The sequence below is a fragment of the Ptiloglossa arizonensis genome, chromosome 6 (genome assembly GCF_051014685.1).
Source record: "Ptiloglossa arizonensis isolate GNS036 chromosome 6, iyPtiAriz1_principal, whole genome shotgun sequence".
Classification (NCBI taxonomy): Eukaryota; Metazoa; Arthropoda; class Insecta; order Hymenoptera; family Colletidae; genus Ptiloglossa; species Ptiloglossa arizonensis.
The window spans coordinates 23,566,229-23,594,112 of record NC_135053.1 but is presented as its reverse complement, the minus strand read 5'-3'; the positions used below and the strand labels follow the sequence as shown (position 1 = coordinate 23,594,112).

The window sequence follows — 27,884 nt, the reverse complement described above, 5'->3', positions numbered from 1 at the left end:
TAAATAATAGTATACTATTTTATGAATAAAATAATAAAAAGAAGGTAAGCATTAAAAATGAATACAGATTCTCAAGATAATGTTTCGGCCCACTATACGTTAAACCTTCGTTAGATATACTCATGGCTAGAGTCACTGCTGTCACCGCGGACCAATGAAAGTCGATCATAGTCACGTAATTTTGTTTCACCTTCTTAGGCTCTCAATGGACGAAGTATTTATATATTCACTTGTTTACGTGTGATCTCATTGGTCCACTAGGTCCTGGACAAAACACACGAAAGTGTATATACCTAGAACAAACGTTTAAACAATTAACACAGAACATATTAAAAAATTGTTGTAAATGTTATAACCTCTGAAATGAATTAAATATTATTATTTATATGCATAAATAATAGTTTGTATAAACTCTGTGCATCTGTTTCGTGGCATAGCCCCTCCTGTTCGGCCCAATCGCAGCACATAGCTTATTTACACTAAATCCAAACATAATTAGATTAATTGTTTCAAAGAATTATTATAATTTAAACGTTATTTCAAATCATAATTTTTTATTCGCATTTCAAATAAAATTATTCAATCTCTGTTATACAATTTATATAATATTATTGGTAAGTTCATGTGATACAAAAATTGAAGCAGATTACTAGAGACATAGGATCGTGTTACGTTGGTTACATTACAGGTTGTTCGTTGGTTTCGACACAGCTCGCACGGGTACGGGACGGCCAAGAATAGCAAAGAGCACGCGAATCTAGCCGCCCTGTAACCGAGTCTGGTGAAGGCGACCGACCGCTCCCTCCGTAGTCCGTCAGGACGAACGAATTTTAACGTAAAATAATTTTTGACGAAAAACACGCGATCCGTGAGTAAAGTCGTATATGGAGGTACGAAGCGGAAAACGGCCGTTTCAGCGTGTCGAATCACGCAAAGTGAACTAAAAAGTGAAGTGGCCTCGGCGAAGTGGAGATCCAAAAACGCGGAGAAGAGTGAGCGAGAGGTGGAGAGGAGAAAGAGAAGAAGAGACCGTGCGAAGTGGTTATAAGGTTCTCGAGTGCGGTCGTGCGTGTTTCGGGCAATGTCTGTCGAGAGCCGTTCGAGCTCGGCCCTGTTTAAAAGGGCTGAACAGCTCAAACGCTGGGAACAGTCCGAAACGAATCGTGAACCGGCTCAACCACGTCAGGTCGCGCGTAAAATCAAGTTTTCTGCGGATTGCGTGTTCTTGGCAGCGTGCGCGGCAGGCGACAAGGAGGAGGTCGTACGTTTACTTCAAAAGGGGGCGGATATCAACACCGGAAATGTTGACGGTCTCACGGCGTTACACCAGGTACGATCTTCCCTCTCTCTTTCTTTCGTACTTTTGTTTATATACCGCAATTCCTTCAATATACTTCTCTATTCATAACACAACAATCGCGACTAAGTTTCCTCAGTCATGTTTTTTCCTCTATGTTTTTCCCTCCCGATTGAAAATTTTTATCGCAAGATGGCTACTACATTGTACATATTCCAGCTGTCTAATTTAAGTGCAATTGTTAAAATTTTTGCACACGTTAAATCTTTAGACAACAGACCGGCTCACGGCAAGCAGGGTTTACAATTCTGACCTTCGCTACAGTTAGCGTCAAATTTTCATTCAACTTCGAATTTGATCGTAAATTCATTTCTATCATTTTTCGTATCAATGTTCCCTACTAATACGAGAGCTTGAATATTTAGCAATTATTATTTTACTCTATTAAAATACATTTTTCATTGAATGAAATATTATTGTTATAATTATATTAATTGTTTATTAAATTCTTAAAGAAATGACTTTTGTTTATTGACTTTTCATTCCTTTCAAATATCGGGAAATGTTTTTCTACCAAAACTTATAGAAATTGTGAATGCAATTACATTCATTTCTTTTCATAATGCATTAAATACTTCAGGATAACATATTCTTTTTATATGCAATTAATATCTTAACAGTTTTCTCCAAAGCAATGTTGTTTTAAGTAGTTTGAACTGATAAAACAATTAAATTTAGGATTAGATAAAAAAAAAAACTAAACAGTGTCCTGCAATAGTTAATGGTAGAAAAAATGTAATACAGTTCCATCACAGAAGTACACGTTTCTAATGTTTCTTATAATTCAAGCAATACATTCATTCCTTTTGATAATTTTTGACAAAACGACTTTACTCAATGATGATTTATATATATTGAAATCGAAATGTGGAATAAAACAGACAATAAATGTAATCCTGATTTATCATAAAATTGTTTGATTTTCATGACACTTTTAATAGTTTATATTATTGCATATATTATTTGGTTGAATATGGATCACTGATCTATCAATTCGTTTTAGGATTTATAAAGTATGTAATACTTTGTTTTCTCCATATTTTTTACTTTTATTTCTACAAAAATATGTATCAAGCTATACTTTTGTTATACAGAGTAGAAATTAAATAATTTCCATTTGTAACAATTGTATATTACCTTTTAAATGGATTTAATGTTGTAATGTAAATTTGTTTTATTTACAATAATAAATTATTAGTTATGTTATAATTAAATTGATCTGCATATTTCAATATTATCTATTTTATATATTTATTGCTTTAATTAGTAATAATTATGTCATACACATTGAATATAAAACTTATTATGCTTGATCTAAAACTATCAGAAAATGATTTATTTAGCTAATAATATAAATTTTATTATAAATGAAATTCTTGTAGTTTATGCATTTCATTTATCTACGCATGTGTATATCACATTTTATTTTTAATTAATGTAAACACATACTTTATGCAGTTTAATTTATTTTATTACGATAATAACCTTCTTTTAAATGTTCAATATATCACTTTCTTACAAACGATGTAAGTTTTGGCATAATACTTAACTATTGAGACTGCTAAAATAGGTTGAAGTTAAGATAAGGCTAAAAATATCCCTGTTTTGGTAGTGGCTCAAAGCATAAAAATATTTGAACTTCTACAAAGGGTAATCGAAAGAATTAGTTAAAAATATCAAATTGTTAACTAAAACTTGACTTAAACAATTAAACTGCTATATTTATGAATAAGAAACAAAAATAGAAGCATAAAACAACAATTTAAAACAATGCATTTTATGGAAAATACACTTTTACATCAACTGTTAATTAATACTTATATTAATAATAAATTAAAAATTATTTGCTCAGAAGTTCAATGAATGCATATTCCATAGTTATATAATTCTGGATCATTTACAACATACTTAAGATCTATGTGTATAAGAAAAATAATTTATTTAAAAAAATATATGGACATAGTATTTTACATAGAATGTATCATATTTGTTACTGTTATTTAAGTGAAGAGGAAGTTTAGGCATTTCATGGATTTGCGAAAATAGAATGTGAAAATACATCAGGCATCAAATGCTATTTATAGTTCTCTGTTAGAAGTCAGAGGCTGTGGTATCTGTATTCTATGTGTCCTCTGTCTTAAAATGTTATTATATGTAATGATCTTTTTTAGTTTAGATAAGACATATTTATTTAGATATCATTTGTATAAATTTATATTTGTATATGAAAAAGTATAAAGCAAGTAAATGACTTACTATTCGTAATGAACCTATAACTGTACATATGAAAATATTCAACCTCAATGTATTTTTGAAGTGTTTATTAGCATTTGTTTTATGTAATATACTATTTTATATAATTTTAAGGGTTTTTAGTATTTAGTAACGTTTTCTCATTTTAATATAGTGGAATTGTGTAATATAAATACAAATAAGTATTTATTTCTTAATACTGTTGAAAATGAATATATCTTTAAAATATGTTTTTCAACATAAATTCTGATGTATACTTAGATCAATACAAAAATGTTACATTTTAAAGTATTTTATTATTAAATATTTTGATGTCTTATAGTTAACATGAATTATGATATGTTTTAATTGTAGGCATGTATCAATGATGATCTGGATATGGTCGAATTTTTAGTAGAAAAAGGTGCTGATATCAATTGTGGTGATAATGAAGGATGGACACCACTACATGCAACTGCGTCTTGTGGGTTTATATCTATTGCTAAGTTAGTAATATTTTTATTTTATTATTCTATATATTTCAAAAATGCTTATTTATGCATATTAACTAGTATCAAACATAATGCTTATTAAGCTTCAGAAATGCTGTTTAAATGAAAGAATTCCATTTATAGATATTTAATAGAAAAAGGATGTAATTTGGCAGCAGTTAACAACGATGGTGAATTGGCTCTTGATATTGCAGAAAGTAATGAGATGGAAGATATGCTACAACAACATATAAATAAAGCAGGTTTGTATTTATCATTATTTTCTATAAAAATACATAACAACAATATTTAGTTACTAAAAAACAAAGAGTACATTTTGTAATTGAAATATGGTCCATAGGAATAGACTGTGACCAAGCCAGAAGTGAAGAAGAGAGGTCAATGTTAAATCATGCTAGATCATGGCGATCAGGAGCAGCAGGCAAAGACTCAATTCACCCCAAATCAGGAGCTACTGCACTACATGTTGCAGCTGCTAAAGGCTATATTAAAGTTATGAAGTAAGATCGTCTAAGCTTTATTAATGCGAATTAGAAAAACAATATTTAGTGTAGTATGTAATCTACTATTTACTACATCTGAGATTTGTTTATTTCAGCATTTTATTACAAGCTAAATGTGATGTTAATGCTCAGGATTTTGATGGTTGGACACCTTTGCATGCTGCAGCACATTGGGGTCAATTACAAGCTAGTGAACTTTTAGTAGAAAATTTCTGTAATATGGACATTAAAAACTATGCTGTAAGACTAAAATTGTTTTATATTTTAAACAAAAAAAAATTTTCTCTCATAATTTTATATTAACAGGATCAAACTGCATTTGATATTGCTGACACAGATATATTACTAGCCTTGGAGAAACTAAAAGAAAAACAAATCTTAATGAAAGATCATCCTCAAATTATTAACAAAAAGCAGCCGACTATACCAAAGAAACGGTTTGTAAAAATAAATATTTAATGATTTTTTGTAGGAAATATATTTTATTTATTGTATTACATATTATATTGCAGTGTATCAACAAGTAATGAAAATACTATAGCTATGCAAGAATCTGTGGAAACCTTTGAAGAAGAAACACCAAATAAAGTTAAAAAGGTCGAATTAGAGATACAGTCTGATAAAGAAGACTCTAGTACAGGAACAAACAGTGATGTTGGTATGTTTTTAATTTACCTTATTTATTAACGTGTTTGCTAATTTGCATGTCTACATTTAAACATTTTGATGAATTATTTAATATTATAATAATACTGAATGGTGATGAATTTCTAAGCTTAGATGTACAGAATGTTCTATAAGTATTACTATATGAAAAATGTATCATATATTCTAAAAAATTCTGTATAATATAGAAGTTCAGAATAGTAGTTTTTTAATTGACACTTAATTAGTTTTTAAGTAATACTGGTAGAACACTTTGTGGATAAAAAGAGAGCAATGATATATACTAGTATTTCTCAATCATCTGTTTTGTTTATTTAATATCTGTTTATTATTATTATATTTATTTTAAATACGTTTTGTTTCTAAAAATATCCTTATATTTACCTAAATGTATCTATGAATGATTGGGAAATGCTAATCAAGGTAGGAATATTTTCTTATAAAAAATATATTACCCACTGTTCAGTTTTGCAAGACTATTTTACTTACCTTAACAGTAATTTGTATTTCTTGTAACAATGCTGCATGGACAGAAGCGACACGTGAAACAGATATGGAAGAGAGTGATGGTGAAGGTGAATCTGAGACTAGCTCAGAATCACATTCTTCCACTTACTCCAATCAATCTGATAAGTCTAACGAATCAAACCACTCTCCATGTCTTACAGATGATGGTGAGTTTTATCTGTAAGACTGTTTTTCTATTATTAAAATTAAACTTCATTGCATGTATTATAAAATACATCTGCTTTCTTTGAATTCTTTTGCATAATAGAATAAAAATATTATTTTGAAAGTTTAATCACTAAAAAGAATTTTTCCATTAAATGAATGGATACATTATCGATTGATTTTCTTCTTTTCTAGAAAGAAGTTTCAGAACAAAATTATTATAAAATTCATTAATTTCATTTTAATTTTACAGAAAAGAAAAATAGAGCAAATAGAGAAGAAACAACTCCGCTTAATTCATCATCTCCTACTGATGTTAGTAAAGTTCCTAATCAGGTAATATTTTTGTAAATACACACTGATACATTTCAATGTAGAATAATCTCTTACAATTTCGTTTATTTCTTTAGGCTCCAGTGATGCCTCCAAAGCAACAGACTGATAGTAACGAAGAAGGAGTTGTACCATCTTGGCGACGTTCAGGCTCTTTTAAAAATAGGATTCAAAATACAGAAGCAACAAACTCTTTATCTACGAGTGAGTTATTTACCCGATGTATATCGTATATATTATACGTAAATACACATGAATATTAACTTTTTCCTTCTCTTATGTGTATTTAGGGCATGAAGAAAAGGACAAAAATATTAAGTCACCAACCATGTCAAACAAATTAAATACAGAACCTGATGTGGTATTAACTAGAACGCATAGTTTTGAAACAGATGAAAAGTGAGTTAAAAAAATGTTTAACCCATAATGTTTGTAGTATTAAAGTTTTGCAGTTGTATTTACTGCAGTGTATGAATTTCGTTAACTTTTCTATAATATTTACACTACAATTTCTATTCTATCACGACAAAATGTGCGCACTCAAATAATTACGTGTTCACATATAAAATTTAATGTAGTAGATTTCCAAGCTTTCATGCATATAGAAAATTAGTGTAGTTGTATGCATGGCATGATGCATGTTATGCAGGTTCTATGAGCAGTACTTGGCATTACGAGCTCGCATCAAGGCGCTTTCCTGCCCTACTCTCCATTGCTGCAACGCAGCTACTCCTACTCACACCAATACTACGACTCGCTCTGCATCTCTACGCGAAACCCACAGGTGCGCACGTTTCATACGTGATATATATTAATGCTTTCAATGTGAATTATTTTACTAGTAATTTTACATAAGTATTGTAAAAGAAGCTATGCACTAAAATTTTACTAAATACTGTATCAAAGCTTCATTATATTTTTGTGTGTGCGTATGAACCATTCATTTATACTTGTGATCATTAATTTATCAAATAAGCCTTCCTTGTTCCTTGCTTTTGCTTGGCTTAAATAAAATCACAACCTTCTATGTACATCAAAACATCAAATGTCGATTTCACACGTTTTATTTTTGAAACCATTTAATATTGGAATTGATTGATTTTATGAAATTCAATTGATTAAAACGAAATCTCTTTGTACTTCTGTGTGATGTAACTACTACACTGTTTCGACTTTAGAAGAAAAGAAGCAAAATTAAACTTGGAACTATCAAGACTGCCACAGGGAAGCAATACACTTTCACCAACATCTACATCTAAAACAATAGTGTCAAGCACACTGCCAACTACTACAGCTACAGCTACTACAACTGCCACTACAACAACTACAACAACAAGTCCTATTCCAGCCAATCAAGTTCGCAGGTAAATATTAAAAGAACAGAAAAAGAAAACTTTGTTCTTAACTAATTTAATTTAAAAATATAATAAATTGAGGTGTTTGTGGTGTTGTTCTACTTTTATTAAATACAGTATAAACGTTTTTTGTAAATATGAATTTCAATAACAAATCGTATAATTGAAAAGATAATATAAAAACTTGAGAAACACAAGAAAATATATTTGTAGGTCCTTAAGGTTTAATTAATTAAAAGATATTATTGATCTTTAAAAAATTTTATTTAAAGATCATAATTTAGCATATGTTAGAATGCTTTTAAAATTGAAGCTTATATATTCATATTTGCATCGTGCGATGTTGTTAATATGACTGGGTAGTGTTCAACCAGTGGAAGCTACAACCACAGTTCTATCGAGTGCAAACAATTCAGTAGCAGTTCCTGGAACTCCCACTACACCAGGAGGGAGCAAGCTAAGTCCAGGAAATATCTTCAAGAATTTCTTCAAGTGGGTACTTAATGCTTGACCTGGGAAGATTCTCTTGAAACGTGTGATTTTGCATATTCTATGATATTTTATATACACAATATTAAGTTATTGGCAGTGGCATGGAAAGTTGCTTTGCAGTGTGATTGTTTATTTCAGTTGCATATATTTATCCTCAAATATTACTTGCCCCAATAACCACTGCCTTGTCTTTGCTAGTAAAAATAATATCTCTAGTCCAAAAACGCTGCTACTGAAATATACAATTTAATTTTTTTCAACCAATTAAGTAGTTTCACGTTCGCAATACAGATTTTTTCTGAAACCTTCTCCAGCAAACTTCCTGGTGTTAACACAAAACGTATGGTACTTCCAAATGAACAGAATTGTCGTAGATAACAAAATAAGATTGAAATAATACTCATATGTGCATATTTGTAAGTCATTCTTTAATTTTACAAAAACGTGAAGTGTTTCTACATGTTTTGAATATTACAAAACATATTTTATCTATATATGTATGTATTTATTAAAGGTTTAAATAGTATTTTTATTTCTGAATATTATCCTATGGTTATAATAATAATATTTAAGAGTGAGTGAATCAAAACATAACAAAATCATTCATTTTATTGTAAGTTACAGGCATAATTGTTTTATGTGATATTTGTAAACACTGCTTATGGATTGTGTTTATGATAATGTTTAATGCTTTTTCAAGTTTTGTTATATTTCACAAAAAACTTTCACATGTATTATATAAATAGTATTGTAGATTTCTACATTTAATATCATGTATGTAATTTTTGTTTAGATCTTTCGTCCCTCCTGTTCGTGATGAGGAAAGTGAGACACAAAGAAAAGCACATGCAAAGAGAGTAAGAGAAACCCGACGCTCAACTCAAGGTGTGACTTTAGATGAAATCAAAAGTGCAGAACAATTGGTTAAAAAAAAGCAACAGAACAATGAGATTCCTTCTACAGTATCTTCTACACAGGTAAAGTTTTTTTATACGATTTCTTTTTACTTTCAATATGTAATAACTGCATAATCGTTAAATTTAAAATCTATTTAAATAATTACAACTTTTTAACCAAAAATATAATTATAATATACAAGCTATAATTATGTATGTTTTAATTTTTATATCAGCAATATTTGTAAAATACTGAAGCTTTTTAATAATAGTAACAAAGGCTTTATAAATATTTATTCATAATTTTTTTTAAATAACCCAGCCTACAACCACTACCAGCAATACAGCCTCGATTACAGCTACAATAACAACAGCAACTCCTACTACTGTGACTGCAAATAAACCCTCTGAAGAACTTAATTTGCCTGAGAGGCGGCCTTCTTGGAGGTTGAAAGTAGATAATGGAAGCAAGGTTTGTGTTTTGTATCATTTCCATATATACATGTAGTTATGCACTATATTTTAATTATAATTTTATGTTATTCAAAATTATATTTTGCATTCTTTTTATGGTAAGGCATGTAAAATGTTCGTAATAAAATATTAATATATCTAATGTATTATTTTAAGCTTTAGACAACCCTATGAATAATATATTTGTAAGAGAAAATTTAAAAAGGAATTTTACTGTTTAGTTTCAGTTAGAAGATGCTAATAACAAAACCCCATCACTCATCAACCCGGATACTACAACAGCATATATGAGAAGACCTTCTGCAGGCACAAGTGTACCTAGACCATCATCAGCTCCGGTTGAAACTATTGCAACAAGCAGTGCAGAAACAACTGTAACATTACCACTTAGACGATCATTAAAACAACCTGAAGATAAAGGTATATAATATACTACGTTATTGAAATCTTTTATTTAACTGGAATTTATAGATATATTTTTTATTTTGTATTTGCTTATCTGTCTTAGAACAAGATAAGGAGAATGACAGTAGAAATGCACAAGCTACACAGGCTGTTATACAAAGGAGGCGAAGGCCTAAAAGAAGATCAACAGGCGTTGTTCACGTTGATATGGACGTTAGTAGTAATTATTTTTTAAGTAAATTAATATAATTAAAATTCACTTCATAAATTTTATTTACAAAGACAATCGATAAATTATATGTTCAAATTCAATTTTTCGGTAGAATTTTTGAAATTGCATCCTAACTTTCCAGAAATTATATACTCATAATAACTATAACTGAATACTTTACAGGAAATTGACCCTGAAAAGCAAGACTTAACTGCCGGTGGTGATTGTGATGACTCCAAAATCAACCACAATGAGGTAAGTAATTTAATTTTGCTTAATTATTTCTAATGATTGTATGTAATCTTTGTAATATATAAAATATTAAATATGCATAAAAAGAAAATGAAATTAATAATTATAAATTAAAAATCAGTACTTTCACTGTGTGGTTATTTCTTTTATAATAATTTTAAAAGTATTTCACTCTTTCATCACATATTTTTATAAAAAAATTGTTTATCAAAACTAATTTGAATACATGTTCGTAATAATATGTAACTATAATAATATGAACGCAATTTAGTGAACCACAGAAGCTTTGTGTTATTTTTGGGCTAGTCTCTGGGAAGATTAACCTCTATTCGTGCATGCTTTGTTAAAAATAGTTTTCCATTTCTTATCCTCCTATATCCCATCAGATCATATGTTAAAACCAAATGTACACATAAAAGTACTCTATAATACTACAGTTTCATTAAATCTTTAACTTAATATTTATATCATGATTGAAATGTATATTTCATAAATTAAATACTCCTGTTTTATCAGTTTATACTTTTCATTGTTATTTATCTTTTATAAATTACGAGTATGATAAATATTACTTTTTTAGAGTATTTAAAAATTAAATTAAACTATTAAATCAGTAAAAAAACTAATTCTTTAAAAGCACCTGCAAATTTGATGTAATACATAAAAAAAGTAAATAGTAGTAATAAAATGTTTAAATAAGATTGTTATTTAAAGACTGATTCAAAGAAATGAAACAAAATACAAAAGTAAAAAAATTGATCATGAACGTGGCCTGGCAGTAGCTAAAAATATTCAATCGACATTTGGAACGATGTGACTCTTTGACATTTAGAGTAGCATGGAAGGTATTTATTTATTATTTGCATCATGGTATTAAAGACATTTGAATATATAGAAAAAAGTCAACAAATATAATAAATAAAACATGAAAATAATATTTATTGCATAATGCATAAAATATAAATATTACAAGAATATTGTAGTTAATAATTATTTTATTTGCTTTAATTAATGATTCCTTTTTTATTATTATTATATAAATATATACATCTAATATAAAAATTTAAATATAATAAAACATTGTTACTTATATAAAATATTTTTATTAATGTATTTCGATATATTAATTGATATTACACAACTTGCACAATAAATTTATATATTTTGTAATATTAGATGAACATAGAAAATGTGTTAAAAGTGAAGCTTCAAATATATTTATTCTAAAACACACAACCTTGATATTAGTGTAAGTTTGTGCATGTGATCTATAAATAGTATACCAAACCGATGCTTTGGAGTAAACTGGCTGATGTCTTAAGTTCCACCACCCAGTCTACGTCAGTCAAATACTTACTGTCATTAGAACTAGATCGTCCAAATCCGTGTATATCGCGACAGAGTGATAAAATAATTTCAAATCTTTTACTTTTAGAAATATAATATGTAAAAATATAGTGCCAATTTCAATAAAACGTGTTCGTTTTGATCAAATTTCCAAAATAATTTCATCAGTCTAGTAAACAATGTCATCATATAGAAAAAGATCTCAAGGAAAACCAACAACAGCTGCAGGATTAAGAGCTCAAGCATCAGCAAACGGAAATTCAATTTTCGGAAACAGATCACGAAGTATTACCGGATTGTTTCCTTTGAATCAAAATAGCTATTCAGGTCTGCTAGGCATTAATGGAACAAACCCTGTTGGATTACCGAATTATCTAAACAAAACTACAAAGCCTAGTGAGTCATTTAGAAAATCTCCTTACTCAAATTCCACAAGCAATTTGAATTATCAAAACCCATACACAACTTATGGTGGAACTTCATCAGGATATGGAAGTATAACTCTACCTACAAGTATTGCCTCTCTACGTTTGGCACCTTCCACAAGTTATAGTTATTTAAATTTTAATCCAAACAATTATTTGCAAATGCAAAGAACTGAAAGTTTTAATAAGACAAAAACAAAACCAGATATTCAAATTGGATCTAGAAGTTCTAGTCTGCAAAGTTTAGCCAGTTCTGAAGGATATATTGTAAGAAGACAAATTTAAATTTTATATGAAACAATACCTTTTTATATTGTCATTACTGATAAAATCTTATCAAAATATTTTAACGCTGTTTTTATACATTGCCTTTGTTCATTTTTGTTTTCTAGAGTGGAAATGATCGTTCTGGAAGATCCAACAGGCTAGGATCTGTATCATCATTATCATCAGAAGTACCTCCCATGTCAGTTAGAATAAAATCTGCAACATCTGAAAATGGTGAATTAGATTATAAAAAATTGTATGAAGAATCTCAAGCAGAGAATGAAAGGCTTAAAGAAAAACTCAGGCGATCAGATGAACAATTAAAGGAAGCCAGAAATTTATTGGACAAAGCACAAAGTGCTCAAAATAAAACAGTTCTATCTGAAGCTGAGAAAAGGGAAAGGAGAGCAATGGAAAGGAAACTATCAGAAATGGAAGAAGAATTGAAGGTAAGAATCTAAATTTTTTATTTTACTTTTCATTGTTATGTTATAAATTACTCTGGAAATAAAGTTTACAGAGATATATAACCCAATTAAATTAAGGAATCATACTTTAATACAACAATTATTTAACTTATCTTAATTTTAATTACTACGTATTATCATATTTAATACAATTTTTTAATTGTATACTCCTTAGTTAGAATGCACGTCACAGTTTTTTTTTTTTAAATTACGTTTTGATTGTTGCGGCTAAATACAGAGGAAGGTGCCAGCATTTCTGGAGTGGTTAATTTGAAAGAAAAAAACAAAGAAGAACAGAAAATATAGGCAGCTTTAACGCATTGCTTTCTTCTTTATTTGCCATTACTTGGTGCTTTTATTTTTTAGTATCTTTCTGAAATAATCACGCTTACTGTTTATGCAATATAATGGTTTTAATTGGCACTTTGTACTTCCTTTTGATTTATACTCCGTGTGGTTTTCGTTATCCATACTTTTGAACGGTACTCGAAGATTACATTATTAGCATAACAAATGATGCGTAGATTATATAGTGTTGTCTGGTGGGGCTTTTACAAGACAAGCGAACTTGGGCTAATCGTTTCACTGTTTACAGCAATTACAAAAGCTCAAAGCTGAAAATGAGAGATTGAAAGCCGAAAATCGGGCACTTACCCGCGTCGTATCGAAACTCACCAATACTACTAAATAGGTAAAGGACATAATGACAGCATCTGCGTTAACAGTGTACATCGTACTCTACGTACAATATTAATTAATTAATTAATTAATTGATTACTTACGATTTTTACGTTCTGATCGCAATATTAAAACTTTGAAACGATGTCGCTCACTGACTTATCTTACAATACAGCTTCGCAAAATGTACTGTGCGTACTTATGGACATTAAAAAACAATTCTATCTCAAGAATTTATAACAGCTTATTATACGAGAATTTAAAGCTTGCATAAAACATGTCTTCCAATGGAAATTATGCCATGATTATTTAAAACTACATTTTTTTTTCTATTTTACTAACTAAACTTACAAATTTATGTCTTTTTATTGATTTTTGTATATAATTTATATTTTTAATTTTCTTGAAAATACTGCTTATTAAAATTGATCAAAATTTCTTCTTATAACTCATTTATTTATAGCTATGTATATAGAGTATTCAGTATTACAAATTAATTAATTGTTATTTCCTTTCTAAAATTAGAAAATGCTGGCTATCCTCCAATAATACAGTTTATCTTTAAACCCAATACTTTAACAAAATGCTTAACTTAAATTTGTACTTTTAACGACAAAGAACTTTAAGTTCAAAACTCGTTTAAAATTTGATAAACATTTACATATATTGGATTGCAATTTTTATTTAATATTACTTTATAATTTAGACCATTACAGAATAATAATAAAAATGATATTAAAAATAAATTATTTGTTTTAAATAATTCATAGATAATTTCTGTTCTGGACGTACTTCGAAATTCTTCAGATGATAGTATTAATCTATTTAGAAGAATGTACTTAAAAAGAATATTTAAAAATTAGAATAGATTTGTACCCTTTTCCTAAAAAAGCATGTTCAATGTAAAATTGTTTTTTTATTGCACTATGGATTATCTGACATTCATTTCTTAATGCCCAATTCATACAATTTGCATCATATCTTATTTAATGCATCATATTAGTTTTGCAACAAAATATTTTGTTGGATATGCTAAAAATATTCATACATTACATCAATTGTAGATTACACTATTGTGTATTTATGCATTGTAATAAATTTATTGTGTAAATTTATTGTGCTATATAAGGATGTACTGTGACCTAAAGATGTTATAGAAAAGTATATTGGAAAAGAAAACAGATGATATATCACAGCTGAAACACAAATATTGGGGTGTATATTAGAAATTGATTGTTATCTATAAAGTATTTTGGTTTTTCACTGTACAACATTTTATTCATGTATATAATTAAGTACGAAAAACGAACGTAACATACTATTGGATACGTAAGTGCATTTTAAATTCTAAAGAAAGGTTTTACGAAATAGTGAAACATATTCGAATATTTTAATTTAACTATCCCTTTTTGTACTTATAAGATTTCTGTACACCATTGAAATTACACCTGCTTGTTACACTTTATTACATGCATTGCTCCTTTAATTTAATGCATTTAATTGTTACAATGCTTTAATTTTATAGGCTTTAGTTGCAACAATACTTGCTTGTATTCCCTTTTTCTTTTTACTTTGTTTTTTTTTTCCCTTAATTTTGTGAGTATTTCATCCATTCTATAATGGTATTGCCTTTGTAAATTGGTTTGTAAAAAGTATATTTACAAATGACGTAACGTAGTTTATATATTTTTTTTCTAGGTGATGGACCAATTAAAATGCGAAAACCAGAGGCTAAAAGATGAAAATGGTGCCTTGATCAGAGTAATCAGCAAATTATCCAAATAACTTCGATGGTCATAAAAAATGGCTGCATAGCGTTTCTTATGTTGCATTACAATTGCATTGAATGAATTGTTTTAGCTACAAAGTATCATGATCATTATTGCTAGTATTCTTGCAATGTATATTACACCATCACATTATTGATGAATTTATTCTTATGCTAGTAATTTAATTTATTATCAAGCAAATTACTCGCGTGGCTGTGCCAAGAGCGAAAAGAGACATTGCTCCTATTCCTAAAATTGTGAATAATTGACCATAAAGGACCTAGAATTTTTACTTTCTCACATTTAACTCTTCCTGTCGAAGATAAATTTTGTGGTTCATTTTAGAGCCGACACTTTATGAAGCAAAATGTACTTCGTTCAAATTGATGAAAGAAAAACAAATGTTCTTTATGACAATTTTTTTTAAAGAAATCGCATTATTAATGTTGACTCTTTGTAAGGACATTTTGTAAATATGTAATAGATAAAATGATAATGTGGCATTTTAGAGGTAAATAAGAAAAATTTTTTACTTATGAAAAACACACATTGGAAATATATATCAAATTTATTGTATAAACTTGTTTCCATAATTGTAATGCAGGCGAAAGCATTCGTAACGTATTACAAGATTACATAGAACAATAAAAAGGAGTGAATTAAGAGGATGACTTTCATGCTATTCAAGTGGCCTTTCCTGGAAGACTGCAATTTATAATCCTTCCGTCATTGGCATTTTTGCAGTAAAGTAAAAATTCTTCTATGAAACAATGTGTATTTTAATATTGTTTTGCAATTTGTTGTTGACAAAGCATAATTCAAACGATTGAAAACTTTTAATACATGTGAAGGCGCTTAAGCTAATGTAGTTTCTAATAACTGGTATCAACTATGCAATGGAAACTGTGTTATTAATTTTAACAACTGATTTAATGTATTGGATTGAAAAAAAATGTTTCTTACTTTTTAGATAGCAATATTTCTAATGAAGTTTTAGTTTTGATAAAAATTACAAATTTATAGGTAATGAAGAAAGGAACAAATGACAACGTATAAGTGACGTGTTTTTTAACGATGTTGTTGTAAAGAATTGTAAAAAGATAAGTTGAAATAATTATTTCATAACGATGTTTGTTACAGAATAATGATTTTGTGTAACTGTTTAGTATATAGATACTTTCATTGTATTGTATAATAGCAATATCTATGTGCTTACTGTATTTGAAGAATGTTTAGATGAAACTAGCATCACAGTATACAATACTCGTTATTGTATAAATATAAAAAGAATTTCGTACAATTTGTGATAAGCAGTTCAATCTTTGTCAAATATTTATATGCTTAACAACGATTTTTAAAACATCTTTGTAAATATAACTCCCATGATACCTATATATGTAATGTGTAAGAGTATACATTATTTATAACATTGTGAGTAACTCTTAAGCAATCATAATCACAATTACTTGTAAATTTTTGCCAAGTATGCATTTTCATGTTTATGCAACTTGACGACAATATCGACAAAATTACGTTTAATGTTTCTTATGGAGTGAAATAAGATAATATGAAACAAGCGAGTCTTTAACAGTACTTCATTGATACGATAAAGATTGTTCCTGTTATCATATTTTGTACAACTTTAATAAACATGTCCCACCCTCAGGTATTATGTAGATGAAAGAGTCATTGAATATGGTCTGATGTTTTTGTGAAATATTTTATAATATAATTAACACCGTTAAAAATAACAACTTGTGCTGGTTTAGACTAAATTTTGAAGAGGAGACTGAGATTACTCTAGTCTCCAATTTGTTAAACTACAAATATTTATTTCTCATTTGATTTTGTATAATTACAATTTATAAAGGTAAATGCTAGAAAAATGGATTACATGTTTTATATGATATTTTAAATGTGGAGATGTGTAAATATGGTAAAAAATAGACGCATCCAATTATTAATAGACTTGTTATTCAAAATACTCCAGACATTATATTACAAAACAACATTGCAATATTTCGAAATTAATTCAGTAGTCTTCCGAAAATTTGTGAAACTAGAACCATGTCTGCACGTTCATCTGTATGTTTCACTACTTCATGTAGAAGTTTTCTAAATACTTTTACCTTTTTTGTACTCTTATATTTTTTAGCGACTTTAGGATTTTTCTCAATTATTTCTAAACATATTTTTTCCAATTGTTCTTCATTTGATATGCAAAACCAATTATTTTCTTCAACAATCTATAAACAATAGAATATAATCGGAATTCATTACTGTTCACAAAATTTTTTATAATTTTATTTTATAATAGATATTTTTACCTGTATTGCCATTTTTTCTGGTTCACTAAGCCTTTTATCTAATATCTTTCTTAATATCGTATAATTTATTGTTTTAGCTTGCAATAAATCGATCAATTCTCCAATATAATGTAGATTATTTTGACTGAAATTTCACAGATGAACTTCATATTTTAGTTTTATTTTTTATGTCATATTATGAAAATCTTACCAAAATGAAAGTTCCAAGTTATTGGATTGTAGAAAAGCTGAAATTTGGGTAATCAAAAGCTGTGCTACCAAGAGAGGCTTACGATCTTTACCATTTCTTACCATATTAAAAAATATTTGTAATAATTCTAAATTATCCTACCATATAAAAGAAAAAAATATTAATATACAATTATTTCTTTATGCTTCTTCATGCTTATTCATTATTATTTAAATTTACCATTATTGCTATGATCAAATGAGGTGTAATGCTAAGATCTATCATTTTCTGTCTTATTTGTTCTGGCAGTTCAGGTAAACGCTTCTTTAAAGACAAAACATCAATCAAATTATATTTATTTTGTGTACCTTCATCAATATATAAACGTAAAAGTGGTAAATTCGGCTCGGGCATAAAACGATAATCCTAAAATCATTCATCATTCCTTTTAAAACTAATAAATACATCTCTATCTATATAAAAAATAATTAGAAAAATTAAATACATTACATGGTTGTCTTCTTTTTCACGCATAGAAATTGTCTTCTTATGTACTGAATCCCATGCACGAGTCTCGTTAATAATTTTTCCTCCTGTTTCTAAAATTGAAATTTGTCTCTTTATTTCATATTCAATAGCGCGAACAATTGCACGTGTACTTCCTATATTTTTTAGTTCTGTACGAGTGCCTAAAGGTGCATTTTGTCTACTTATAGAAACATTTGCATCAACTCGTAATGCTCCCTCTATAAATGTGCAAGTATACTTTAATGTCAAATATTCATTTATATTGTATAATTACAGTATTGTCTTGTTATAGGTCGTCCACTTGGGGAAGAGGCACGACTTACAACGAATCGGTTCTCTATTTTGCAGTTCTTTTCCGCGGCGAATACGACAAACTACTAGTAAACAAGACGGCACATAACGGCGGCAATCATAAAGAGTCGTTCAAGTTTCAACAGTTTCGATTATACAGGGATACTAGAAAATAAATATCGTTTTCTTTAAAGGAAAGGTTATTGAAATTTAAGAAAATTTTAATAAATTGACCTATTATAATTATTGTATTTATGTGTGTTATTATAGTTAAATTATTGTTAAATTATCACGGGCTGGAACTTGTAGTCTGTCGCACTCGCCGCGGCAATTACAAAAGCAGTGGAAGGGATACAGAGACTACTTACAACGAAACATGAATGACCACTTATAACGGGACAATACTATAAGTTTAAAGAAATATTTTATAAATAAAATAACCTTCCATTTTACATGAACATGTACTTATTAATTGTAAAATCAAACAGAGTTCTTTTACAAGTGCTGCTGCCTCCTCCCCATTCGTTAAATCTGGTTCAAATACTAATTCCATCAATGGTATACCAGCACGATTATGATCAATTAAATTCCTAATATAAATGAAATAAAAAGTACATGTTTTTACATATATGTAAACATATGTTTTAAATTTTTGCTTTAGTACAAAGATTTTTAATCACTGTTAAAAATTAAAACTTAGAATCATTGATACCTTCCATGAAGTTCATCATGATAAGTTCTTCCACTATCTTGTTCTAACTGTATTTGTTTAATTTTAGATGACTTAAAATAAGGTTGTTTATGTACTCCTGGATTGAATACCATAAATGTGATTTCTCCGTTAACAGCCAAAGGATTTTTGTGTTGTGTAATTTGAAACCCTGCCTATATAAAACAATAACCTCCTTAAATACAATTTAGTCTTGGATAACTATGATCCTGTACTTTTATTTGTGTAGATATATACATACCAAAAAATATAATAAATACTTACAGGTAAATCAGAATAGAAATAGTGTTTCCTCTCGAACATTGAAATTTCATTTACATTACAAGACAGAGCTAAAGCGGTTAATACTCCAGCTTCTACACATTTTTTATTTAACACCTACAATAATAATGTAATAGAAAATGTCTAAATTAGTTTACAAAAAGACTTATTACACTTTACTGGCATTGTTCCAGGTATTGCACAATCAAACAATGAAATACAAGAATTAATTGGACTATTGTAGTTTGTAGAAGCTCCAGAAAATAGTTTTGATTTTGTTGCAATTTGAGCATGAATTTCTAGACCGATTGTAGATTTCCATTCTGACCTTCATAAAAACATTATATTATTAGTTTATATATTAAATTTCAATAAATAACATTCATAATTTGTTAATATACTTACAAATTTGTAGAAGAATATCGTAAATGACATCTTTCATATATATTGTTACAATATTTTTTCATAAAAATACGTCCATTCTTACATAATAACATTTTTGTTTTTTAATTTACATAAAACAATGGAGCTTTCTATAATCAAAAATATTACATTCACGCTTAAATAATTATTTATAAAAAATAATTATATTATCGAAGTAATACATTGATATTAATGTTTGTTCACAATGATCTGTAATATTAATAATAAAAGAACGAAAAATGATTTCTTTATTGGAAATTTCTTTTATTTCTGAGTGAATGTTTGCTATGTATGTAGAGTGCTGTAGAACAATTACCGAAAAATTGTCGATAACGAAAAACGTAGCTTCAGCATCGGCGTGCTAATACACAAAAATTAATTCTAACCTTTAATTTTTTAATTCTAACCATTAATTCTAATGTTGTATCCTGTAATGAAAAAAAGGGAAATTGTTAATATAAATTAATAACATTTAACCTGAGCCACACTGGGAAGCGGCAGCGCAACCAAGTTAATACTATTACACAGATATGGCTAATTTTATAGTATCGGTATTTTAGTATCGTAAACAGCTTCCTTTGTTTCTTTCTTTACATTTTGCGCTTTATATAATTCCAAATTATTATACAAATAAAAGGATATTAAAATTCCAAGCATTCTTTTATTAGAATATATGATACATATTATAGCATAAATGTAACTCGAAAAGTTTTTTAACGTTGTTAAGCTAACTGTAATTGTAACTTCGAAAGTATTCTTAGTTTCATGTTGCTAAAATGTTCCAAATTTCTTCTGTTGTCACATTATATATAAGTATATAATATAATATATGAACAAGAAACGTATAGTATTTCGCGTATAATATTTAGGACTTGACAATCAAAGCGAAAAGCGGAGTTTTCGCTTCCAACTTCAGATGAAACGAAACCTCGTAAAAGTTTTTGTATAGGTATCTCTTATATATTTCATGCTAGATCAGAGTTCCTATTCGCAGTGCTCTGTGCCCTGTGTCATAGGCTACGTGAATCGTGTGTTTTTTTTGTGAAGTTCTTACGTTTCAGTCTGATTATTTCTTAAAAAAGAATAGGCATTCTTCACAATATCACATATGATTTCACTTATAATATACTGTTGACGGTCGAAGATAGTTTAATCTGTCCACTGTAAAATAAGTGAAGGAGATACACAAATAAAGAGAAGTAACATTTCATTGCGTTTACGCACATACGTTTAGATTGTACATTATGTGAACGAGTTACGATCAATTAAAATTACTAACGAAAGAAGCTCTTAAATGTGATTCCATCGTAAAGAGAATGGCTGGAGTATTTGACATAGAATTACACGAAGGAGATTCCGTAAATCAAGACGAATCAGATGATGATATTCTTGAAAGCAGAGAAGTTCGTTTTTACCAAACTTTTGATAAATTCTTCTGTTGCTTATGCTGCATCTTTCATTCATTTTCTTTCTTTTCAGGATGAATACAATCATGCCACAAATGTAAATATCATATTAGAGTAAGTATTATAGCATTTGAAGGTCAACGACATTGACCTTACAACTAAACCATAGTGTATTTGAAAATGACATGCTCTTAAATCTATTTTAAGTAGCTATTTTATGTAGCTTTTCTTCTCCCTTTAGAAAAAAAAATGATAAAAAGAAGTATTAATGTTTCTTACAGATCCGATAATTTAGAAAGAATTCAATTATCGGAACAAAATGTCAACCCAGGACAAGAAAAAACTGGGCCCCAAGACTTTGAACTATGCAAAATTCTTGGAGAAGGTGGATATGGAAAAGTTTTTCAAGTGAAAAAAGTTACTGGAAAAGACAAAGGCAGTATTTTTGCTATGAAGGTAAATATTTTCATGAGTACATCAACATAGAAAAAAGTTTACTATCTCTTTTCCTTGTAGGTATTACGAAAAGCTTCTATCATACGAAATCAGAAAGATACAGCTCACACAAAGGCAGAAAGAAATATCTTAGAAGCTGTAAAAGTAAGTCTAATTTATCAAACATGATAATATAACAACTATTTATTTTATTTTTGATGCAGCATCCATTCATTGTAAATCTAATGTATGCTTTTCAAACTGGTGGCAAATTATATTTAATTTTGGAATATCTTTGTGGTGGAGAACTTTTCACATACTTAAATAGAGAAGGCATTTTCTTCGAAGACATGGCCTGGTAAGTGAGCTGACTGTTTCAAACAATCATTGTACAATATCTAATTTGCTACAATTGATGCACAGTCATAAAATTAATGTTACATGTATTTTGACCAATTGAAAAAACAAATTAACATTTTTCTTATCTGTTCATAGTTTTTATTTGTCTGAAATCATACTTGCATTGCAACATCTTCACAATCAGGGTATTATATATAGGTATGATTTCTTTAAATGATAATATTATTCAAAGTATGTGCTTGTGCATATCTAATGATGTCAATTGTTATCACAGGGATTTGAAGCCAGAAAATATTTTATTAGACAGTGAAGGTCATGTTAAATTAACAGATTTTGGTTTGTGCAAAGAGCATATACAAGAAGGTACAGTGACACACACATTTTGTGGAACTATAGAATATATGTGAGTAGAGCTTTTATTTCGCAAAGACATAAATAAATGGTGATTGCCAAAGTAATAGATTAATTTTGTTAATTATTTAATTAATAAACTGATTTTTAAAACCAAAAATGAACTGCAGATCAGAATAATCTGTTTCAAAGTATATATATTCTGATTATTCTATTTCTAATGTACTTAGGGCACCAGAAATCTTAACAAGAAGTGGACATGGTAAAGCTGTTGACTGGTGGAGTTTAGGTGTGCTAATGTATGATATGCTTACTGGAATGGTACGAAAAACGAAATGTTTGAAACAGCAAAATATTATTCATATTTTAAAAGGTTGAGAAAAATAGAATAATTCTGTGCATTTCTCACTTACAGCCACCGTTTACAGGAGATGACAGGAGGGAAACAATTGAGAACATTTTACGAGGAAAGCTATGTCTTCCTAAATATTTAACACCAGATGCGGCAGACTTAATACAAAAATTATTAAAGGTATTGTTTGTTAAATCTTTTATGTAATATAGCAATATCGTTTGTAATAGTTACTTGTATAAAGAATATGTGTTGCATATTGTGTACAGAGACAAGTATTACAAAGATTGGGATCTGGTTCTGAAGATGCAGAACAAATTATGAATCATAATTTTTTTAAACATATTAATTGGCAGGATGTAATTTCACGAAAACTATTACCTCCCTTCAAACCATCGTTAGTAAGTAACTTTAGCTGATATAGAATACTATGACTGTAAATAAACACATTTCGAAATATTTACAGAAAAGCGCCGATGACACATCGCAGTTCGACAAACAGTTTACAGCAACTATGCCAGTTGATTCTCCAGTTGAAAGTACTTTAAGCGAATCTGCTAACATGATATTTCAAGTAGGTAACAGATGATATACTTCTAGTGCTTAATATTTACGTAAATTGTTCATTTGTGACAGTAGTATTAAATGCAATTGATTATTCACAGGGTTTTACGTATGTAGCACCAAGTGTTCTAGAGGAAATGTACTCGCAACCAAGAGTTATAAATGCTAGAAGCCCTCGCAAAGGCCTTTTATGTACAGGATTCAGCGGAAGTCTTCACAGTTTGTCACCTAGATCACCCGACACCCATCTTCGCACACCGTCTCATTTTAACCACGACAGGTATTGTCGGCCCCAATGCTCCACTTGCTGTAACGGAAGATATAAATCTGTCGAATTATAATTACTCGTCAACCACGAACTCTATTCACATATCTTCTTTATCTGAAAATTATTTTACTTTTTAATTTCTAGGCATCATGTATTAGGTTCAAATAACGTAGAAGATACTGAAATGACAGGTACAGGTCAACTGTCGAATCATTTATAATGATTGACAGACAGAAGTATGCAAGAAAACGTTGGTCTTCCTCCTTAAGCTCGGAAGAACATTTACAACATCATTTTCTGGCTTACTTATTTTTCTGTAGTACAACGGTCATATTTAGCAAATTTAACGTGATTTACTTATATATAGACATAGTAACAACTAATTCTAAACGCTAAGAAGAGTTACGCTTGTAGAGCAGTGGTGCTACCAGCGTACGAACTTTACGCAGGCTTGTGACTGCCCTAGCGTGACTAACGATTGTTTACGATATGAAGAAGGAAAATTATATATGTTTTCGTTATGTAAATATACGTAGGTTTTTGATAACATGTGCATTCTTTTGAAGAAGGATGCTGTACTGTTGAAAGGTCTAAGAGATATTTTTGATGAGACGTTATCCCATCGTTGCAACGAGTTATTCAAATTTTTTAAATGTCTGACTCGTCAGTAAAGACGAGTTTATCGTTAGTGTACAAAATTAGACCAACGAAAATGATTCGAGCGTATCTAAAGATTTGTTCTGAAAAAGAAAAAAGAATGTACTGTGTTTTTGATTTATTTTCCCTGTAAGATTTATAGATCGTGCAATTCCTTGATCGTTTCTTAAGTTAACTAAATAATTTTGAAAAAAAAATATTTATATACGTTCTAAAATAGTTTAAGTGTCTTGTACGATAATGGACACATCGAGTTTACACAGAAGTTCATGGTAATACTCAAGTATTGGACACAACTAGACTTGAAACTCTTGTTCTGCCACTAGTATAACGTGTTGATTCCTTCAAAATAATATAAAATACATAAAAAGATAGCAGTGTAAAAAAGTAAAACTGCATTGATCTATATTATAGCAGAATCGGAAGGGTATTAAAAATAGACATATTTTTGCTCATGCTTGATTGTGATTTATTGAACAAAAATGTCTCGTATATAACTTTTGAAATAGTTATTTTTTTTGAAGAAGAGGCAACACGGCCAAACTGCATTCGTAACGCCTTACTATATTCTAATGGATTATCTGCTCTAATCACTTACCAATCCGATTCTACTCTAGATGTAATCATTGTGAAAGTGACAATTACACAACAGATTCAAACTGCCCAAGTGTTCACACCTACCAGCTGGATAGTATTAACTTTTACATAGAAAAATGTGCGTGTTAAAGAATAAGTATATAAAAGTCTTATTGATAGCTAATTGTGTTATAAAAGTAAACTGTTGAGAGTGAGAAATTGATACTTTTAAGATATATACATACGTACATCATAATACACATCTATATGTATACATTTCAGAGATAGAAAATTGCCCCCTTGCTTCTTTAGGCAGGAAATGCAGTGAATGTTTCACTTCCATTACATTTTTCTATAATAAAAATATAATGTAAAGAAGTGAGTGCTACGTTTTCAAGTATATACGTATATGTCTCTGCTAATTCGCGATACATAAATATTTAAGATGACAACAGCATCAGTATAATAAATATATTTTGCTTCTTGGTACCCACAATTAAAAGGAAATACAGAAAAGCTTAACGCTTAATTCGTTTTAAACTTTACCGATATTAAACTTTTAAGGTTCTTATTGGCAATCTTACAAAACTGCATAATTTTCATGTATGTGATATTACAATAGTAGCCTTATTTAAGTATTTATTAAGGAATTACAATATTGACATGTGCTTAATAATAATAATTTCAGACACACGTAATAAAGTATTGTTAAAATTTTGAACAATTTAAGAACTCAAAAGTTTTAATCTTAATTTACAGTTAAAGTAATATTTCTTTAAAAACTTTTTTTCAAATAATTCGACCATCATAAAAAATGCAGTTTTTCAACATTCTGCAGTAATTTCTGCTGTTTATTTGAGACACATACAGTTTAATAAGAATATAAGTGTTATTCATATTAAATTACATTTTCCATTATATATATAAAAATTACACACGCGTACATATTATTTTGCTTAATGTTCTGTGATTCCATACTAATAGGAGTCACGCGCAACACAAGCACGTGCGCGAATACACGCGTAAATGTTACGTATAATCTAATTTTATTGTATACCTTAAATGTGTAAAAAACATAATTAATCTTAAGATCGTTTTATTCTCTTTCTATCGCGCCTTTCACTATTTCTGTCCTCATCAAAGTCTATGATTCTTTTTTTTCTGTAATCAGCATAATCTCTATTTTTACTTTTTTTCGCATCCTTTCGATGAGACTTCTTATATTTATCTTCCTTTTTGTATTCAATTTCACGTCCCTCCTTTCGATGGCTTGTTTTATGCTTTTCATTCCTTCTACGATAATCGGTAATTTCACTGTTTGAAATTTTAGAATATGTTTTTTCCTTCTTCTGTCGTGTCTTTTTCAATTCTTTCGATGCATGATTATTATGAATTTTATTATTAAGATTGTTTATACTATTGCTATTACTGCTGATGATGCTACTATTATTACTACTATTGCTGTTACTGCTACTGCTACTGCTAAGACTGTTGCAACTACTGCTGTCAGTATCGCTATCTGTATCACTGCTGCTCTCTTTACGTTTTCTATGTTTCGATTTTCTTTTTTTTGTTTTCTTGGTCTTCTTTTCTAGTTGCTGTAATTTCCTGTAACCAATATTTCCGAAAGAAACTTAGTTCTCTGTGAGTAGTTGCCATTGAAAATATACACGAGGCAAGTTATTTACCTTAATAACTTTTTCTTTTCCTTCTTAGAGAGAGTTTTTAAAAATGTTATTTCCGATTGCTCTTCATCATCCGAGACCATAAGATGTTCATGTTCAGGAACCCGTAAGTGCTGTTGAGCATTGAGCGCTGATCTGAAAATAAAGCAAAGTACATTGGGAAGTAGACCTTGTTTAAACAAAATGTAAGAGCAAATGAAAATTTTCTTATAGAATAATAATATAATTTAAACTCACTTTTTAAGAGCTAAACCATCTTCTCTCATTTGTTGAACTAGAGTCAGAGCATCTGGAGCAGATGGAGTTTGCGAATTATTTGCCATTACTACACTCATTGCTTGACTGTACAAAGGGCATTCTTTATCTGCAAGCGACATGTATTGACAAATATAAATTTATCATTGTAATTATATACTTTAATTCAATTTTCTTGTAATTATTGTACAAACCTGTATTTATATGTCCCCATTTATGACACTTTATGCAACGTACATTGCGTACTTGAATACCAAATGGTTGATCTCTAATTTCACTGTCTCCTTTGCAATAACTTTCTCTTGGTGCATTATACTTGCGTTGCCATTCAAACTTGTATTCTGGTTCATTATCTTCTTTCTCTCTCTCTTTTTTTGCTCCAGGAGGTGGTTCATACATGAAATTTACACTAAGCTTATCTTTGCTCTCTTTGCTGAGTAAAGCTCTAGAAAAAATAGGATAAAATTTAGAATGAAAAAGCATTTTGGAATTCCATTAAAGAAAATCATTTGATTTACTTATTATTATGAAGATCTTGTTCTTTTTCATACTGAACACGTAATTCCTCTTGCTTCTTTTTATAAGCCTCAGCTTGCTGTTCAGCCATCCATACCTAACAAAAAAAGTCGTTAATCTAAAAATTACACAAACAATGGATAACCTAAAGATCTTTAGGCAAAAGGAGAAACATACCCGTTTCAAATTGTCCCGAGATGCTGGATGAAAAAATTTTTTGCACATATAATTATTAAATCCTTTCCCCATTATGAATTACTAGATCAATGCGTTTTAATATTGAATTAATACTTTGTACGACCAAACACATTCAACACATTGCACGTAAACCAGATACGTCACAAACGTATAGCAGTTGTAGATACATATGAGTAGTATGTAACAGGCCAGATTTTTGGTGCATGCGCGTCGAAAACG

The 27,884-nt window shown here is 29.1% G+C and overlaps 4 protein-coding genes across 16 annotated transcripts; 2 read left to right on the top strand and 2 right to left on the bottom strand.

The window, feature by feature from the left end:
• The first annotated feature begins 706 nt into the window (after positions 1 to 706).
• Mbs (Myosin binding subunit) lies at positions 707 to 17,277 on the top strand. Of its 11 annotated transcripts, XR_012992378.1 has the most exons (23): positions 707 to 1,330; positions 3,965 to 4,095; positions 4,225 to 4,343; positions 4,442 to 4,601; positions 4,700 to 4,844; positions 4,911 to 5,041; positions 5,117 to 5,262; positions 5,804 to 5,944; positions 6,196 to 6,278; positions 6,353 to 6,479; positions 6,566 to 6,674; positions 6,925 to 7,059; positions 7,454 to 7,639; positions 7,994 to 8,122; positions 8,916 to 9,099; positions 9,341 to 9,490; positions 9,714 to 9,912; positions 10,001 to 10,110; positions 10,292 to 10,363; positions 12,525 to 12,848; positions 13,462 to 13,557; positions 15,243 to 15,824; positions 15,918 to 17,277. XR_012992378.1 is itself a non-coding variant. In XM_076313774.1 (22 exons), exons 1-21 carry the CDS (start codon positions 1,082 to 1,084, stop codon positions 13,555 to 13,557), a joined length of 3,105 nt encoding a protein of 1,034 aa, XP_076169889.1. In that variant the 5' UTR covers positions 707 to 1,081; the 3' UTR covers positions 15,243 to 17,277. The 11 variants fall into 11 exon arrangements, 10 of the variants coding, with proteins under 10 accessions (XP_076169889.1, XP_076169887.1, XP_076169895.1 ...); XM_076313774.1 differs by having other exon boundaries at positions 6,196 to 6,257; positions 15,243 to 17,277; XM_076313772.1 differs by having other exon boundaries at positions 15,243 to 17,277.
• Gatb (glutamyl-tRNA(Gln) amidotransferase subunit B, mitochondrial) lies at positions 17,129 to 20,727 on the bottom strand. 2 transcript variants are annotated; one of them, XM_076313786.1, is made up of 11 exons: positions 20,359 to 20,727; positions 20,025 to 20,152; positions 19,800 to 19,947; positions 19,623 to 19,736; positions 19,341 to 19,513; positions 19,070 to 19,218; positions 18,320 to 18,555; positions 18,050 to 18,235; positions 17,831 to 17,967; positions 17,641 to 17,764; positions 17,129 to 17,559 (listed from the first exon to the last, which is right to left on the bottom strand). In XM_076313786.1, the coding sequence occupies exons 2-11, from the start codon at positions 20,114 to 20,116 to the stop codon at positions 17,341 to 17,343; spliced, it is 1,578 nt and encodes a 525-aa protein (XP_076169901.1). In that variant the 5' UTR covers positions 20,117 to 20,152; positions 20,359 to 20,727; the 3' UTR covers positions 17,129 to 17,340. The 2 variants fall into 2 exon arrangements, with proteins under 2 accessions (XP_076169901.1, XP_076169902.1); XM_076313787.1 differs by lacking the exons at positions 20,025 to 20,152; positions 20,359 to 20,727 and having other exon boundaries at positions 17,133 to 17,559; positions 19,793 to 19,935.
• A 308-nt stretch (positions 20,728 to 21,035) lies between these two features.
• Positions 21,036 to 27,261, top strand: LOC143147986 (ribosomal protein S6 kinase beta-1). Of its 2 annotated transcripts, XM_076313791.1 has the most exons (16): positions 21,297 to 21,445; positions 21,522 to 21,562; positions 21,730 to 21,904; positions 21,965 to 22,048; positions 22,108 to 22,241; positions 22,379 to 22,441; positions 22,518 to 22,646; positions 22,825 to 22,915; positions 23,010 to 23,126; positions 23,216 to 23,347; positions 23,413 to 23,520; positions 23,612 to 23,790; positions 23,923 to 23,969; positions 26,607 to 26,655; positions 26,728 to 26,881; positions 26,975 to 27,261. In XM_076313791.1, the coding sequence occupies exons 1-15, from the start codon at positions 21,359 to 21,361 to the stop codon at positions 26,738 to 26,740; spliced, it is 1,449 nt and encodes a 482-aa protein (XP_076169906.1). In that variant the 5' UTR covers positions 21,297 to 21,358; the 3' UTR covers positions 26,741 to 26,881; positions 26,975 to 27,261. The 2 variants fall into 2 exon arrangements, with proteins under 2 accessions (XP_076169905.1, XP_076169906.1); XM_076313790.1 differs by lacking the exon at positions 23,923 to 23,969 and having other exon boundaries at positions 21,036 to 21,445; positions 26,975 to 27,259.
• On the bottom strand, positions 25,827 to 27,878 carry LOC143147988 (corepressor interacting with RBPJ 1). The gene is made up of 6 exons (XM_076313793.1): positions 27,645 to 27,878; positions 27,470 to 27,564; positions 27,146 to 27,396; positions 26,934 to 27,060; positions 26,700 to 26,831; positions 25,827 to 26,619 (listed from the first exon to the last, which is right to left on the bottom strand). The coding sequence occupies exons 1-6, from the start codon at positions 27,714 to 27,716 to the stop codon at positions 26,097 to 26,099; spliced, it is 1,200 nt and encodes a 399-aa protein (XP_076169908.1). The 5' UTR covers positions 27,717 to 27,878; the 3' UTR covers positions 25,827 to 26,096.
• Between the last annotated feature and the right edge of the window lie 6 nt (positions 27,879 to 27,884).